Source organism: Aphanomyces astaci, assembly GCF_000520075.1.
Source record: "Aphanomyces astaci strain APO3 unplaced genomic scaffold supercont1.12, whole genome shotgun sequence".
In the NCBI taxonomy this organism is placed as follows: Eukaryota; Oomycota; class Saprolegniomycetes; order Saprolegniales; family Verrucalvaceae; genus Aphanomyces; species Aphanomyces astaci.
In genome coordinates this window covers 1,165,330-1,181,388 of record NW_009798275.1, presented here as the reverse complement: position 1 = coordinate 1,181,388, position 16,059 = coordinate 1,165,330, and the positions used below count along the sequence as shown (strand labels likewise).

The 16,059-nt window shown below is 55.4% G+C and overlaps 3 protein-coding genes across 3 annotated transcripts; 2 read left to right on the top strand and 1 right to left on the bottom strand.

The window, feature by feature from the left end:
* The first annotated feature begins 180 nt into the window (after positions 1-180).
* H257_06451 (hypothetical protein) lies at positions 181-4,544 on the top strand. The gene has a single exon (XM_009831662.1). The coding sequence runs from the start codon at positions 297-299 to the stop codon at positions 4,464-4,466; it is 4,170 nt and encodes a 1,389-aa protein (XP_009829964.1). The 5' UTR covers positions 181-296; the 3' UTR covers positions 4,467-4,544.
* Positions 4,545-4,856: 312 nt separating this feature from the next.
* Positions 4,857-10,705, top strand: H257_06450 (hypothetical protein). Its single transcript, XM_009831661.1, has 5 exons — positions 4,857-5,508; positions 5,559-6,325; positions 6,372-7,784; positions 7,831-8,088; positions 8,147-10,705. Exons 1-5 carry the CDS (start codon positions 4,871-4,873, stop codon positions 8,848-8,850), a joined length of 3,780 nt encoding a protein of 1,259 aa, XP_009829963.1. The 5' UTR covers positions 4,857-4,870; the 3' UTR covers positions 8,851-10,705.
* H257_06449 (hypothetical protein) lies at positions 8,842-14,222 on the bottom strand. The gene is made up of 4 exons (XM_009831660.1): positions 12,290-14,222; positions 11,734-12,233; positions 11,099-11,274; positions 8,842-11,038 (listed from the first exon to the last, which is right to left on the bottom strand). Exons 1-4 carry the CDS (start codon positions 14,211-14,213, stop codon positions 8,965-8,967), a joined length of 4,674 nt encoding a protein of 1,557 aa, XP_009829962.1. The 5' UTR covers positions 14,214-14,222; the 3' UTR covers positions 8,842-8,964.
* Positions 14,223-16,059: the final 1,837 nt, after the last annotated feature.

Sequence of the window (16,059 nt, the reverse complement as noted above, 5' to 3'; positions counted from 1 at the left end):
TGATTAGACAAACCGCGCGAATTTTGGAAGTTTATTTTGCGAATTCACAATACCATTTGACCAATCAAATTGCAGGGGTATTTGCTGCTAAAACGCGCATACGGATAACTCTGTTTTATCCGGAGTTCATGGTGTGGTTCATACCAGTAACGTTATCCATTGTGCAATTATTGTGCATGAGTGCACCGGACGAGACAGGTGACTTCGATGAGAGGGAGGAAGTTGGCGATGAAAGCTCATCGACCGTCGAGGCTGCGAAGGCCAAAGAGACATCAGTCGCGACCTATGTCACCTTCATGGACCTGTACCGTCGGAAGAAGAGCCCGGTCTCACTCTGGGGCGAAGTTGCGAGTGACAAGTCCACTCAGTTGGACGTCAAGGACAAGTCAAGTGTGTTGCGTTACGCCCCGGACCAGTTGGACGAACTGAAGGAGTCATCCCATGTTCAATCGGCGTCCTCCATCCGCCAAAAACAACTTTTGGCGCTGAAACAAGCCCGCATCGGCAAGCCCAACAAACGCTTCGAGTCTGGGACTGCCCTGCTGCCATCATCCTCCACTCCACACCCGCTACCTTCGATTCCAATGTCTGCGTACCACCGCGTCCAGCAAGTTCCATGGGAGAACGCGATCTTGTGGGGTGACGAGTCCGACCCAACCCCTGCCTTCGTTCCAGAAGAAGACGAGACCCCATTTGGACCATCGTCCAACCTTCCACGTCCCCACTTGGCGCACAGGCAAATCCCAGTGCAAGCTCCATCGACATACGAGTCTTCGACCTTTGAGTTTCAAGACGACGACTTTGACATGACCAAACCCAGGCAGTATCGGTGGGAAATGCCTCGTCGGCCGCGCTCGACAGCCGCAGTGTCGTCCTCCGCAGTTGAAAAGAAGGTGCTGCCATGCGCTCTGAATCCCGCGCTGCTGCAGTCGTCGTGGCTGGACGCGATTGGGTGGGACGACTGCGCCGACATGCCGCCGTCGCGCGTGCTTCTGGACGAGAACGACGTCCATTTGATTTTGTCCAATCCATTGGTGGAGAATGTCCGCGCGACGCTGCGCATCCCCCAGCGAAAGATGGGCGCGATCGAGATCAAGAAAGAGGAACTGAAGAAGCAAATGACTGACAAGAACACCCGGCTCGAAGTCGTGCGGGGCAACTTGGACCTGGGCCAGCAGACGGCCGAGAGTCGGTTCGGCGAGGTCAAGCGCAACAAGGACACGCGCATCATCAAGAACATGGGCCACGTCCACCACTCGCTCCCTGCGATCAAGCTGAGCTTGACCAAACCCGAACTCCCCTTGGCCAAGCTCAGGGAGTTCCACCGCCCCCGCGGCAAATTCAAAATCCACGAGCGCATGCCAGTGGCCAGCGCCAAAAACGCCGAAAAGAGCGGCGCCAAGAGCGTCAAGGTGGCCGACGCGGACCTGAACGACCCGACGTTGTCTCAGATCAAGAAGACGTCGGACTTGAATCCCACGGCGGGGGGGAAGCTGCTCTTGCTCGAGTACACTGAGCAATTCCCTCCCATGCAGGCGAACCCGGGCATGGCGTCTCGTGTGCTGCACTACTGGCGACCCCCCGACCTGAGGGGCGAGGGCAAGGCGGACGAAGTGACAGGGAAAGGCAAAGACAAGAAGAAGAAACCGCAGCCTCCGTCGGTGAGTCTGGGCGAAGTCGTGACCCTAGGGGACAACGAAGACTCGCCGTTCGTGGGCGATGTGCCTGCGGGTAAAATGGTCACGTCGCTCAACTCGAAGCTGTTCAAGATCCCCATCTTCCCGCATACCCCCCGCACCAACTTTTTGGAATCGTACGCCGCAGACAAGTACGAGTTCTTTCTCGTGGCGCGGTCCGTGTCCAAGAAGGGCAAGGGCGCGTCGACCATGTACCTCATGGAGCTACCGCCGCTGTACCTGGCAGGACAAGTGGAGCCTCAGATCGAAGTGCCGGCGCCAAACTCCCGTAGCGCCAACGACTTCATCCGGCCGTACATGTCGTTTCACATTTTGCGGCTGTTCAAGAAGACGAGCGACGGCGAGCGACTCAAGATCGAAGACATCACGAGGGCGTTCCCGAACCAGTCGGGCACGGCCATTCGCAAGCGCATGAAAGAAGTGGCTACGTTCGAGCGCGGCGGAAATGACTCTGGGTGGTGGAAGCGCAAGCAGTCGTCGGACGTGATCAGCGAGGAGGAAATCCGTGCCAGCGTCTCCCCCGAGTCCGTGTGTCTGTACGAGAGCATGATGAGTGGACACCAGCGCTTGCTGGACATGGGGCTCACCAAGCAATTCACGCCCACCGGAGTGCAAGCGGCCATCAGCCACATGACTAAGCGGCTCAAGTTCCGGGAGAACTTGATGTCTGCTCGGATGCTGCAGTCGCAGGGCCTCAGCGGACGCCAGCTGGCCGAAGAAGAGAAGAAGCTATGGAACCGAGACCCGGTGCTCGTGACGCTGCGCAACGACATCCAGATCGCCCGCTCCATCAACGAATCCCTGCTCCTGACGCCATGGAACTTGACCAACGGGTACGTCGAGTGCCATCTGCAGGGCAAGGGGTCGGGGATGTTGCAGCTCGGTGGTCTGGGGGATCCGTCGGCGCGAGGGGACGGCTTCAGCTTCATTCGAGTGCCTCAGTCCCGAGCCAAGAAGAAGGAAGAGAGCGAAGAGCTCGACGTGTCCGAAGCCGAGGTGCAAAAAGCGGTGGCGGCCGTGACAGGAACAACAGCCGATCTGCGAAAGTTAAAGATGAAGGAAGCCGGCGATGTGCTAAAGAACCTTGGGATGGCCGAGGAAGACATCATGAAGTTGCGCCGATGGGATCGCATTTTCATGGTGCGGGAGCTGAGTACCCGCGCGTCAGCCCACGGGATGGCAGGGACGCTCAACAAGTTTGTCCGCGGCGCGCGCAAGTCTTTGAGTGCCCAGCAGCAAGAGTACCGTCGAAAATGCGATGTGATTTACGTCCGGCAATTGGAAGTGCTGAGCTCGGTCGAGCACGATTTCCAAGACGACAGCGACAGTGGTTCCGATGACGACGATGGCTTCATCGAGGATTTGGAAGACGATTTGCTGGGCGATGACGTGGCCACGACCAACTCAAGCCGAGGACCCCAAGGCATTTTCAAGGCTGGCGGTGGGGGGCTCACTCGATCCAAGACGACCATGTCCGAGCGCGACGACGCGCACGAACTTCGGCGGCTCATGGAAGAGATGAAGGGCGGCGGGTCCTCTGCTCCGCCTGCTTCTGGTGGAGGTCGAGTCAGCCGTCCAGAAGTCGACACGTCCAACTTGCGAAGTCAGCTCAAAGCCAGCGGCATCAAGGACAGCTTGAACGCATCCGTGTCGTCCATGACGTCCACCAAGGGCAACTCGGTGGCGTCGTCTGCGATTCCGTCGCCGGCGGACCCCGCGTCTCGAGCGCAGTCGCCTCGCGCCGGAACTAGTCGCCAAGCGATCAAGCGCACGACGCGAATCATCGACGACGACGGGACCGAGTCTGTGAAGATCGAGTTTGTGGTCGATCCAAAGGCGATTGGTCGGTTCAAAGCGGCTCAGAGTTTCAAGGAGCGGCAGCAAAAAGACGAGGAGCGCAACCAGCTGCGCAAGCGAAAGAAGCTCGAAGGGTCGGAAACAGACAAGAGCGTGCTCAAGAAGCAGATCGCGGACGAGCTCAAGCAGCTCAAGAAGAAGGAAGAAGCCACGAAAGGGTACGTGGAGATGCTGGAGAAGGGCCAGGACGTGGCGGCGGGGGGTCGCGGCGCCATCAAGTGCACTGCATGTGGGCAACTGGGTCATATTCGGACAAACCGCAACTGCCCGCTGTTCATCGAGTCCAAGGCGGACCAAGCGACCAAGGGCCTCAAGTCGGACGCCCCTCTCAAGTTGACGCTCAAGAAATCCAACTTGGACGACATCATGAAGGACGACGGCGGCAGCTTGACGTTAAACTTGGCGGATTTGAGGGAAGGCGCGAGGAAGCACCAGATCGAAAAGAAGCGCAAACGGATGCAAGACGTGGCCGAAAGCGCCGAGATCTACAAGAAGCAGTACGGGTCCAAAGACAAGAAAACGGAGCACATCCGACTGCCCATTGCTCGGCTCAATGGATTGCTGGAGAAGGTGCTGTTCAACCTGCTCGATATGGCCGAGAGCGCGCTCTTTCGAGACCCGGTGGACGGCGCGCTGATCCGCGACTACTACACGATCATCAAGCGACCGATGGACCTCAAGCGAATGCACGCCAAGGTACGCGGCTTGGAGTACGACTCCATGCGCACGTTCTTGGCGGACGTGGAGCTCATGGCAACCAACTCGAAAATGTACAACGGCGAAGTCAACCCCATCACGAAAAACGCGCTCAAGTTGCTGGACCGCGCCAAGGACGACCTGCAGCAACTCAACACGGACGGCGCGCTGCATTCGCTGCAAAAACTGGCCCGAACGCAGTCTGTCTCGACATAACGTTGTCCCTAGGAGAATGGGTTTGGAACTTTTTAATTATATTGCGCTCACTGGTTCAAGCTAGAGTGCTATTCAAACTGGTATGTATATGGATTAGGGCAGTGAGGTGATACAGTACTAGTATGTACACGAGTTAAAAGCTCCTGTTTATGCAAAATAATAAGCTGCACATCCTCTCGCCCGCACAACTTGGCGCTTTTCATTCACGTATCTGTCGTCTTCAACTGACCAATTCCCTCTTTCGAGTCTTGCTTACTGACATGTGAAATGTCAAAATGGATCCTCTCAAATGGCGTACGGATAAGGTGTGGTTAACCGTATGTGTCTCGTACGCACCCTTTTCTTGTCCAATCAGAACTCGAATCCAGTGACCAACATTATTCGTGTGACCTTTCGTGATTCAGATGGAGCAGCAGCGGCCATTACTGTCGAGGACCGCATCACTGAGTGACTCGTGCCCGGAGAAGAAGGGATGTCTTTCGTCCATGCTGTTCACGTGGATGAATCCCCTCATGGACCTCGGCAACCGCCGACCGCTCGAGATGGACGACTTGTTCCAACTCAACCCGGACTTGCGCGCCGACGCTGCCTCCGCGCGATTCTCGGCATGCTGGGACATGGAGCTCCGGAAGGCTTCACCCAGCCTGGCGTCAGCTCTCTTCCGTGCATTTGGGGCGAAATTCGTCGCCGCAGGAGTCCTGCGCTTCGTACGCGATGCCCTCCAGTTCATCGGACCGTTCGTGCTGCAACGTGTGATTGCCTTCCTCCTCACACCAGACGCCGCCCTTTCCGACGGATTGGTATACGTAGCGCTCATCTTTGTGGGCGGGATCTTCCAATCGTTTTGCTTTCGCAACTACATGTACTTTGTGTTTGAGACGGGCTTGCTCTTCCGCTCCGCCATTGTCACTGCAGTCTACCGCAAAAGCCTCGTGCTCTCTGCGGGGGCCATGGCCGGTCGTTCCGTAGGCGAGATTACAAACCTCATGTCGATTGACGCCCAGCGACTCCAGGACCTCCTGGGGCATCTCCATGCTATCTGGTACAAATTTACATTGTTCATCTCGTCGTTTACTGTAGTGGTGGCGGTAGGTATGGCCCATTCCTCATTATCACGTCGTGCGTTTTGCTGTACCTTCAAGTGGGTCCAGCTGCTTTTGCAGGCATTGCCGTGATTTTGGTGGTGACCCCCGTGACCATTTGCATCACTCGCGTGATGCGGACTCTGCAGAAACAGCTCATGCAAGTCAAGGACAGCCGGGTCAAAATGTGCTATGAAGTCCTCGGCGGCATCAAAGTGCTCAAGTTGCAAGCGTGGGAAACCAATTTCGCCGCTCGAGTGGCCGCTTTTCGCACGGACGAGCTGCGACAGCTGACGTCGTACCTCTTGGCCCGCACTGCGTCGACGTCACTATTCAACGGGGTGCCGTCATTAGTGACCATCGCAACCTTCACCACATATGTAGTACTCGGGCACTCGATGGACACGTCCACAGCGTTAACGTCTCTGTCACTCTTCGCCATCATGCGATTTCCGCTCTTCGTGCTGCCCACTGTGATCAACGCCATCGTCGAAGCCTCTGTGAGTTTTCAGCGCCTTCAGGCATTTCTTCTGGAGGCCGAACGCACTCCGGTGGGGTCTGGAGCCCTGGAAGCCACTGGTATCCTCTTGGAGCGGGCGGCTTTCTCATGGGAACAACCGGTTTTGCCCAAACGCCGTGCCTCGGCCTTGGACGACACAGTGTCCGACGTGTCGTTTCAAATGCAAACCCAAGGCATTTGCGCCGTGGTGGGGGGCGTGGGCAGTGGCAAGTCGACGCTTTTGTCTGGGCTTTTGGGCGACGCGCCGTGCACCAAAGGTGGTCTTTCCTTATTGCGTTATCATTGTAACCCTAGTCTTTGTAGGGACCGTGTCGATGCGGGGGTCGGTGGCTTATGTTTCCCAACAGCCGTTCATTCAAAACGCCACCTTGCGAGACAACATTTGCTTTGGCTTGCCATATGAATACGGACGCTACACCGCTGCTGTCGGGGTGTGCTGCCTCGAAGCGGACCTCCGGGTGTTGCCCGGGGGAGACCTCACTGAAATCGGCGAGCGGGGCATCAACTTAAGCGGTGGACAGCGCACGCGCGTGGCCCTCGCTCGAGCGGTCTATCAGGACGCCGACATTTACCTCCTCGACGACGTGCTGGCTGCTGTGGATGCTCACGTTGGAGCCACGATATTCCGCGAGTGCATTCGCGGTTTCTTGGGCGGTAAACTCGTTGTGATGGTGACCAACAACCTCCAAGTGCTTCCCCAATGCGACTCGGTGTTGGTACTCAGTCAAGGCCGCGTCGTCGAACACGACTCGTTCGCCCATCTCGTTCAAATGCCGGAGGGCTATTTGGCAGGTATGGTGGCGAATTTCAAGGAATCCGACGCGCCAGAATCCCAGACCGAGGATAACGAACCCAACGACGATGAATTTGGGACGACTCCAGGCCACGCCTTGGTGAGAGTCCCGTCGAGCGAGGTGGCTGACAAGGCGTGTTCACTGATGTCTGGCGAAGATCGGTCCACGGGGGACGTCCCCTGGTCCGTGTTTGAAAACTGGATTCAATCATGTGGGGGCCCCTATGTGGCCGCTCGGGTGCTCGCTGTGTTCGTGCTCGCTCAAGCCACGAACGTCGCTGCCACGTTGTGGCTCAGCTATTGGTCCGACCAAGACCAGCGGTTGGATGTCCGTAGCCACCGCCAAGCACTGTTTGTGTTTATCGGTCTCAACTTTGCATTTGCACTCCTCATTTACCTCCGCGTGCTGGGCTTGTACCTCGCGGGGCTGCAGGCCAGTCGCGCGCTGTTTTCCGCCATGTTTACCCAGGTGCTCCGAGCGCCCATGCACTTCTTCGACACGACCCCCCTGGGCCGCATCATCAACCGGATGTCCAAAGATATGTACGCCGTGGACGAAGACATCCCAAGCACGTGGGTCAACGTCCTCTCCACCCTCTGCAGCGTGGCGGCCACTCTGGCCACGATCGTCGTCGTGACTCCGTGGTTCGTCACGGCGCTGGTGCCCCTCGTGTGCTTCTATGCCGCGTCGCAGCGCTTCTTTGTCAAGACCTCCCGCGAACTGCAGCGCCTCGAGTCCATCTCGCGGTCGCCCATCTACGCGCTGACCGCAGAAACCCTCGACGGCCTCCCCACCATCCGCGCCTACAAAGTCGAAAGGTCGTTTCAGAAACGATACATGGACCTCCTGGACTGCAACCAGCGCGCGTATTTCTTGAATTTCTCGGCCAACTGCTGGCTCGGGCTACGCCTCGAAGTGTCTGGTATGCCACCCCTTATTCGAGTCATCTAATGCTAACTAACACGTAGGAGCGTTGGTGGCGTCCTTTGCCACGCTGTTTGTCGTGCTGAACCACAGCCACACGTCCGCTGCGTTTGCAGGTCTAGCTGGCGTGTCACTGACGTACGCCTTCAGCGTCACGCCAGCCCTCAACATGTCGGTGAGGTACTTGAGCCAGCTGCAGACCCAGATGGTCAGCGTCGAGCGCGTTCAAGCTTATGCTGCCATGCCGACCGAGCGTCCTCTGCGGAGCCTCGTGCCGCCGCCGCCACAGTGGCCCCAGCACGGTATCTCCAGTCTGCCCATTTTGCAAGCAATTTTTCAACTAATTCGGACGACTTTTAGGTCGGATTGTGTTTGAATCCGTAGATCTGCGATATCGCGTTGGCATGCCTCGCGTCCTGCGCAATCTGTCTTGCACGATCCAAGGTGGGGAAAAGGTCGGTGTCGTGGGACGGACGGGGGCCGGCAAGTCGAGTTTGGTCGTGGCGCTCATGCGACTGGCCGAAGTCCACGGCGGCCGCATCACGCTGGACGACGTGGACATTTCCGCCATTGGGCTGCACGACCTAAGGGAGAAAATCTCCATCATCCCGCAGGACCCGGTGCTCTTTTCCGGCACGTTGAGGTCCAACGTGGATCCGTTTCACATGTACAATGACGAGGCGCTGTGGGCGGCACTCAAGCGCGTCCAGATGCCGGCCTCGAGCCTCGACGATGTTGTGGACGGAGGCAACTTCAGCGTCGGGGAGCGGCAGCTCATGTGCATCGCCCGGGCCTTGCTCAAGCGGTCCCGGGTGATCTTGATGGACGAAGCCACGGCCTCCGTCGACCCAGACACGGACAGATCCGTCCAGCGGAGCCTCCGCGAGGTGTTCTGCGACTGCACGTGCATCACCATCGCCCACCGCCTGCACACGATCATGGACAGCGACCGCATTCTCGTCATGGACCGAGGGTCGGCCGTCGAGTTCGATTCGCCAAAGAACTTGCTCAAGCGACGAGCGAGTTTATTTGCCTCGCTCGTGGCCCACACCCAAACGTCATAGATATTATAGCACTACTACATACGCTTGATGTGTGACACTGTACATATATTATATATATATCGTAATTACTACAAATAATACATGGTGCGTTCGTTCTATTAAATACTAGATCCCTTACGACCGTTTGCCAGGGGAGGCCGCGTCGGGGTTGATCTTGTGCTCCTTGAGCAGCATTCGCAGCCGTTCATTCTCTTTGGCCAGTCGGTCCAGTTGCTCTCGAAGTTGCTCCACTTCCCCTTCAAACGATTTGTTGGCGGCCAGCATCGCGTCGGACCTCTTCATCAGCGCATTAGCATCCACCTCGGCCTGTTTGGCGCGGCTCAGGGCGCTGCCAAAACTCTCCTCTGACGTGGCAGCTTCTGGGGACGTCAGCGGGGTCGACTGGCTGGACCGAGGCGACGGCTCGTTCCAGTTGGACTCGTCTAACTTGGGTGGCAGCATAAGTGGTTTGCGACCCACGACCAGCGGCACGTCCTCTTGTTCTCCTCGCTCCTCCATCTTGGCCGCAAAGAGTGCCGCCGCTGCTTCTGCCCTTTCGTCTGCGGCTCTAGCGTTTGCATCTGCTTCTCTCGCTTCGTTTCTCTTGGCCATAAACGCTAGATGCTGTTTGCGGTGGCGGAACCTCACTTGCACGGACACGATAGCGTGCCTCATCCGGCGAAGGTAGCTCTGCTCCAGCACCCGCCGCCCAAACGCTTGCAGGGTCACCGCCGCCCGCAGCTGCCGGCCAAACTTGCGCCGCGCCAGAAACCCGAGCACGACCTTTTGAACGATCGTGGCCTGTTGGTACTCAAAGTCCGACTTGAGCGTCTCAAGCTCCTCGAGCACCCCCGCCTTGAAGTACACGAGCGACTTGCCCATCTGGTACTCGACTGGCTTTTGGAAGCCCATCTTGGCCAGCACCATCGCACATGTGTCGTCCACACTCTTTCCTTTTCCGACCATCGACGGCGGAAACATGAGCGCGTACCGCGTCGCCAGTTCTTTGGCCGACAGCCGGCTCGGGTACCCCGCTCGGGAGATGCGGATGGCGTCGATGACGCCGGCAGACCGCAGCTGGGCCACGACCATGGGCTTGTTAAAGTCTGTGGGGGACTTGACCGCGTTCGGTTTGATACACCGGACGTAGTGGACGTTTGTCGCTTCGATCGTGTCCATGAGCTTGGAAAGAGATGTCTTGAACTGCTGCCCCAGCGTTTTCGGAGGCACGGCCTTCCGTCGACCCCCAAACGCTTTGTCCACTGTATCCTCTGGCTTTGTGCTAACCGGACTTCCTTTGCGCCGGAGGTTCCATGCTTGGATCACGGGCGGGACCACTGTTGGCTCCCTCGGGGACGAACTCCCCGAGCTGGACGTCGTGTCATTGTCGTCGTCGCTCAAGAACAAATCAACGACAAATGCCATCGAGCTAGTTTGCACCAGCGTGAGCAGATCCGGCAGCAGCGCGTCCCGATGTTTCTCCATGAACCCAACCGTTTCGTAGGTGACGGCGCCGGCATAATGCTTGACAGTAAACTGCGTACGCTTGACCTTAGCAAACGCAATCACGCCCGTGTCCTTGGCGTTCGTCCGGAACTTGTTGACCAGCGCCTCTTCCGTGCCCCGGGGCTGGCGAAGGTGGTCGTTCATGAGGTTTATGATGCCCATTTTGCCTTCAATCACGTTCAAAATGTCCTGGTTGTCTGCAAACTGAATGTGGTCCCACGCCAGGCCTTCGCGCACGTACTCGTCTTGCACGGTCGAGAAGACGTCCTTGACGAACTTTTGCTGCAGCTTTTCGTTGGCATAGTTGATGCAAAACTGCTCAAACCCGTTGTGCTTGAAGTCCTCAAACCCAAAGATGTCGAGCACGCCAATCTCGGTCCCGCTCGTCAAGTCCACTGCAATCGCCGCATTGATTCGCTGCACCAGCCACTCAAACATGTTGGCGTAGATGGCTTTGGCCAGCGCGTCTCTGTTCTCGGCGGCTTCGATCGCGTTCAACGGAACAGTCACGCTTTCCCGGTTCGAAGCGATCGTGCGGTTGCAAAACGCTTGCTCCATCGTGTCCACTGGGAGCCCCAGCAGGTCCGACACTTGGTTCAACGCGTTATTTCGGTTCTTGTCCACCGCCGACGTGGTCTCGGACGTAGCGACAAACGTGATTTCCCCCAAGTGCAAAATCCCAGCCAGGACCGTGTACAACGTCCTATTATACATGTATAAACTCAACACGTCCGTGTATATAGTAGTAGTTTATAGTACAAACCATCGAAAAGTCGCGTTCATGTCGATAAGCCCAAGGGCCTTTTCCGTCTTCTGGAGCCACGCGGCGTCGTCCATGCCGTCTATGTGCATGTCCCGCACATCGCCAGTGTATCGATACGCGTGAGAAGGGTCCAGATGCAGCTTCTTCTGATCTTGGGCCGGCAATCCCGTCAAGAGCTAAGTTCACAATAAGCAAACAAATATATTCGATTAGCAGCAGCAAACATCAACAGACAAACGATAGACCAATCAAAACCCTGATCGCGAATCCAGTAGCCAATCAAATCCACTTCAACATTGAAAACGTCCATTCAAAGAATTGATCGTTCAATTTGGCAAAGAATCTGCACAAAAGTCAACCAAATATTGGGGTAAAAGGACAATCAATATATTGTCGATTTGATACAAATTTGGGGATCGAATCGCGCCGACCAAACTCATCCACAATCGATCTGATTGGTTGAATTTCATAGAGAAGGTTTTGATTGGCTAATAATGTGAGCTCATATGAGGTAGCCAATCAAATTGATTTAAATTCCAACGAGAAACCACTTTGCCACAACACAATGAAATGTCACTCGAAAGGACAATACATACGAATCAATACACCCAATGTATCACAGTCCAAGTCGATACCTGGTAAAAGATGTGGTAGTTGCGCTCTCCATCTGCAAAGGACACGACTCTGGACTTCTCCAGCAGGTAAGTCTCGCATCGGCCGCCTTGGAGCGTGCCTTTAAGGTCAAATTGGAGCTGCGTGAACTTGCCGAACCGACTCGAGTTGTCGTTTCTCGTGGTTTTGGCATTCCCGAACGACTCGAGCAGCGGGTTGACGTCGATGACCCGGGCGATGGTCGCGTCTTGCCGCCCCCCGGCGATGGCGGCGACGTGATGCATTAGGATCTTGGTCGTCTCGGTCTTGCCGGCACCGCTCTCGCCGCTCACGAGGATGCTCTGATTGCGCACTTTCCCTGGCTTCATCATGTGCTTGTATGCGCGGGTGGACGTCGCGTACACGTGGGGCGGCAGGGATTCCTTGGCGTTGCGGAGATACTTGTCATGCAACGCATCCGAGTAGAGCGCCGGGAGCCACTGGTACGGATTCACGGCGATCACAATGTCGTTCGTGTACGTATCTACACAAGACTGGTGGTTAGATCCCATACAAAAGCATACAAGACGATCGTCGTACAAGGTTGGGCAGCTTCGAAGCGACTCTTGAGGTTGTATAGGATGGACGGTTCGTTCAGAAAGCGCAGGTTCCGCATGTCCTCGACGCCTTCGTGGTGCGCAATGGCCAGAGGCAGCGCGTCGATCTCGGTCGCCTGCGTGCCTCCGATGGCCCGGATCACGTCGGCGTCCTTGAGATCGATGGTGCGGTTGCTCGAGTCATGAGCAACTTTGACACGAACGTGCTTGCGCCGGGCGTCCACCGACTCGATTTCGGCCAGCACCCACGTCTCGGTGTCGTCCGGAATGTAGCACAGCATGCCGGGTACGCAGGCGGGGGCGTTCTTGGCGCCCTTTGACGCGTGATTCGTCTTGAGCTCAGCTTTGACGGCCGCTTGGACGGTCATGAACTCCTGACGTTTCGCTTCCTTGTCAAACTTGGGCGGGTACAGAGGCGCGTACGTCCGGCGCCGGGTGACCCACCGGAACGACTGCGACGAACGCGGGCATCGAAATGCTGGCTTGGCTTTTCTCACGACGGAGGGGGCAGTTGGTGGTGGAGTGGGGGGGTTCGAAGGGCGGAATGTGGACGGGGATGACATGAACGCCGCGAGTTTGGACACGGGGGCGGCGGGCGGGACGGACACGGATGCACTGGGGACTTTGGCCAAGAAACCAGCCAGTTTGTTGACTGGTTTGGCTGGGGTAGACGGGGACGGACCAGCTGACGACGGAGTGGCCACTTTGGGTGGAATGGGCGTTGCTTTGGGTGGAATGAACGTTGGTTTGGGTGGAATGAACGATGCTTTGGGTGGAATGAACGTTGCTTTGGGTGGAATGAACGTTGGTTTGGGTGGAATGGACGTTGCTTTGGGTGGTGGTGCAACTTGGTGAGGGATGACGTGGCTGGATTTGGGGGTTTGCAGGGGAATGTGCACTTTAGGTGACGACGGCGGCGTCATCATTTCATCATCGTCGTCCTTTGCCGGCGAAACTCTGAGCGGTACGGTTTGCATGATCAGATTGGCCAGATTGGTCCGCGGGTCGGCGGACATGAGGGCGGGCGTCGCGACGGGCGACGAAGTTGCTTTGACTGGTTCTCGGATGGTGGGACTTCTCGCAAAGGTCTTCGGGGGCCCCTTAGGCTTGGTCATGTGATGATGCATGGGGGATGGAGCTGTGTCGACCACGGACGAGTTCGTCGATCTGGTTTCGACCGACTCGTTCCTCGGCATGTTGGACTCGACCGACTTTTTCCGTGACGGCGGCGCGGAGATCACGACCGGCGGCACAACTGGCGTCTTGGCCAAGAAAGCAGACATTTTGCTTTGTGGAGGCGAGTTCGCAGCGTCGGGGATTTGACGCATGAACGCGGCAAACTTGGAGGACGACCGGTTCTCTCGAACGAAGATGCTCTCGGCAATGTCGGCGTGGTCTTCGTCGGCGCTGTCGTCATGGAGGTCTCCCAAGCCAGAGTCGTCGCTGGACCATCCATCAGATACGACGCTGTTGGACCGATACGACGCCTCGCTCTGGGTATACCGGATGGAGGCGCGGATTTCTTCTGCGAACATGTTGTAGAGAGCAGAAAGGGTGCGGAGGATGATCGAGAGGTCGTTCCCCCACAGCAAGTCGTCCGCCGCGAAGATGTCTTGTTCGGGGACTTCCATACGATGCACCCACTGCAGAAACGCCGTGATGTTCTCCTTGCAGTGGAATGTCGTCTTGAGCTTGTTGATGTGGATGGATGCGTTCAAAGAGTTGGCGAGCTTGCAAAGGACCTGTCCGTCCTTAAGGATCGCGAGGAGGTCTCCCTCGATACGCATGTTGACCGTTCCGCCTATCCATTCCGTGATGTGTTCCATTCGGACTGCCATCGCAGCAGTAGCAGCAGCACTTGCGTCGTCAGTGGGCTTGGTCGCCAAATGCGGCGGTAGGTTGGTCATCGACCCGAGCGTTTTTTACTTTCGGTAGGGGCTCGGCCGATTTGGTGCGTGTTTTGAATCTCACATGGCATTCGCTGATTAATAGCCAATCCCATGCCAGTATTATGCTACAATGTGAGAATAAATTCGTGAAAAAGCTGGTATTTTATCCAATCAAAACGTACAAAGTTTCACTGCGTGAAACACGCACCCAACGTAGAATGCGATGTGTTACACCCAAATAGGGCCAGAGACGAGCGAAAGGCAGCCAATGATAAGCAAGATGGAGAACGCTGGAAATGGCGGCGGAGGTGATGGAGCTAAGAATACAGAACTCGCGGACGAGATCGATGGATGTACTAGTAGTTGCGTATGCATATACTAGTAGATCTACTAGTAGGGTTACGCAGCAATAGCACACGAGTCAAGGATATGCTGCAGAGTACTACGTTGTACTAGTATTAATAACAAAAGCGTCCACTTATGACGCATCAGAGGGTTGACAGGGTGGCGTGACATCCGTTCACGACGAAAGTTTTATATTCATAACCATTACAAGTCAAAGATATTGAAATGGAATTGAATTACGAATGTAGTAGGTCACAAGTCGTAATAGCAACATCACCTCTCCTGGCATATGCATGTCAGAACCTTCACACTTTTGAAATGTCCCTGCACTTTGCCAAATTTGTTGGCAGGGTCAAATCAGGTCTTTTGCAGTCATATCGGGCACATTGGCTTGAAATTTCATGTTCGTCTGTTTCCGTGTACAGGGACTGCGATAGATTATAAGTGGGCAGAAGGGGAACGGACTGCGACAGACTAGTGGGCAGAAGGGAACGCTCTCGACGCTGCATAATGTTGCTACCAAAAGTCTGGTTCCACGTCAGCTCCCGCATCAAGACACACTATGCGAAAGACCAGATTGGAGTGCACTACACCGAGTTCCACTGGCGTTGTAACATACTACAACACTCGACGATATAATCTTACGGCGTCACAAAACGCCTATTTTTCGACGATTTAATCTTTAGTCTGAAATCGCCTATTTTGCAAGGAAAAAGCGTGAATGTTTAAAACGTGGAGTTCTTCCAAAACGTGTGTCTGGATGCCTCAGAAACTACTGGCAGAAAATGCTCCAGGAGATCGCGAGAGTAGGTACCGGATATGTACATAGAGCTGGAGGCTGTGGGAATCGTGAGGATAAAGGGTGAATAACTGCCATATGAAGTTTAACGAATACTAGTACTAACGTTATAGTACGTTTTCGTATTGTGCATTTCACACCCAAATTTGGACTTGCGAGTCCAAATAGCATTCGAATCCATTTGATCTGATTTAAACGTATACAAACTATACAATACAACGATTAGTATATATGTGGTTTTGCCCAATCTGGGCCGAATCAAACGTTTGGATTACTTACTACGTAGTAGCAAAAATTCGACAAGACGTGATTTGATTGGCTTAGGCGGTGCTAAGACATTTGATTCTGCTGAGGGCTTCAATTTCGAATCGATTAACTTACAGTTACTAGTAGACAATATCAATATCCTGAGCAAAATAGATATACGTACTGTTGGTAGTTGACATATGTTAACATTCGCTAACATTTGTTTACATTTCTGTATCCGTCAGGACACCCTGTTCTGTTACACTGTGTAGAGAACGCCCCAATTGTCCTGTGAGTCAGGTACAGTAGCATCGTCTGCTATGATATCTGTGTAGGAGATTTGTGTGCCTATTAGAGTCGTTTCCTCAGGTAGAAGTCAGTACAGATATCTGATCATGGAACGTCATAGGATGTCGTGGCCAATCATAGTCTAGTTTTGATTGGCTATTTCATTGCAGTCAGAAGTATACTGTA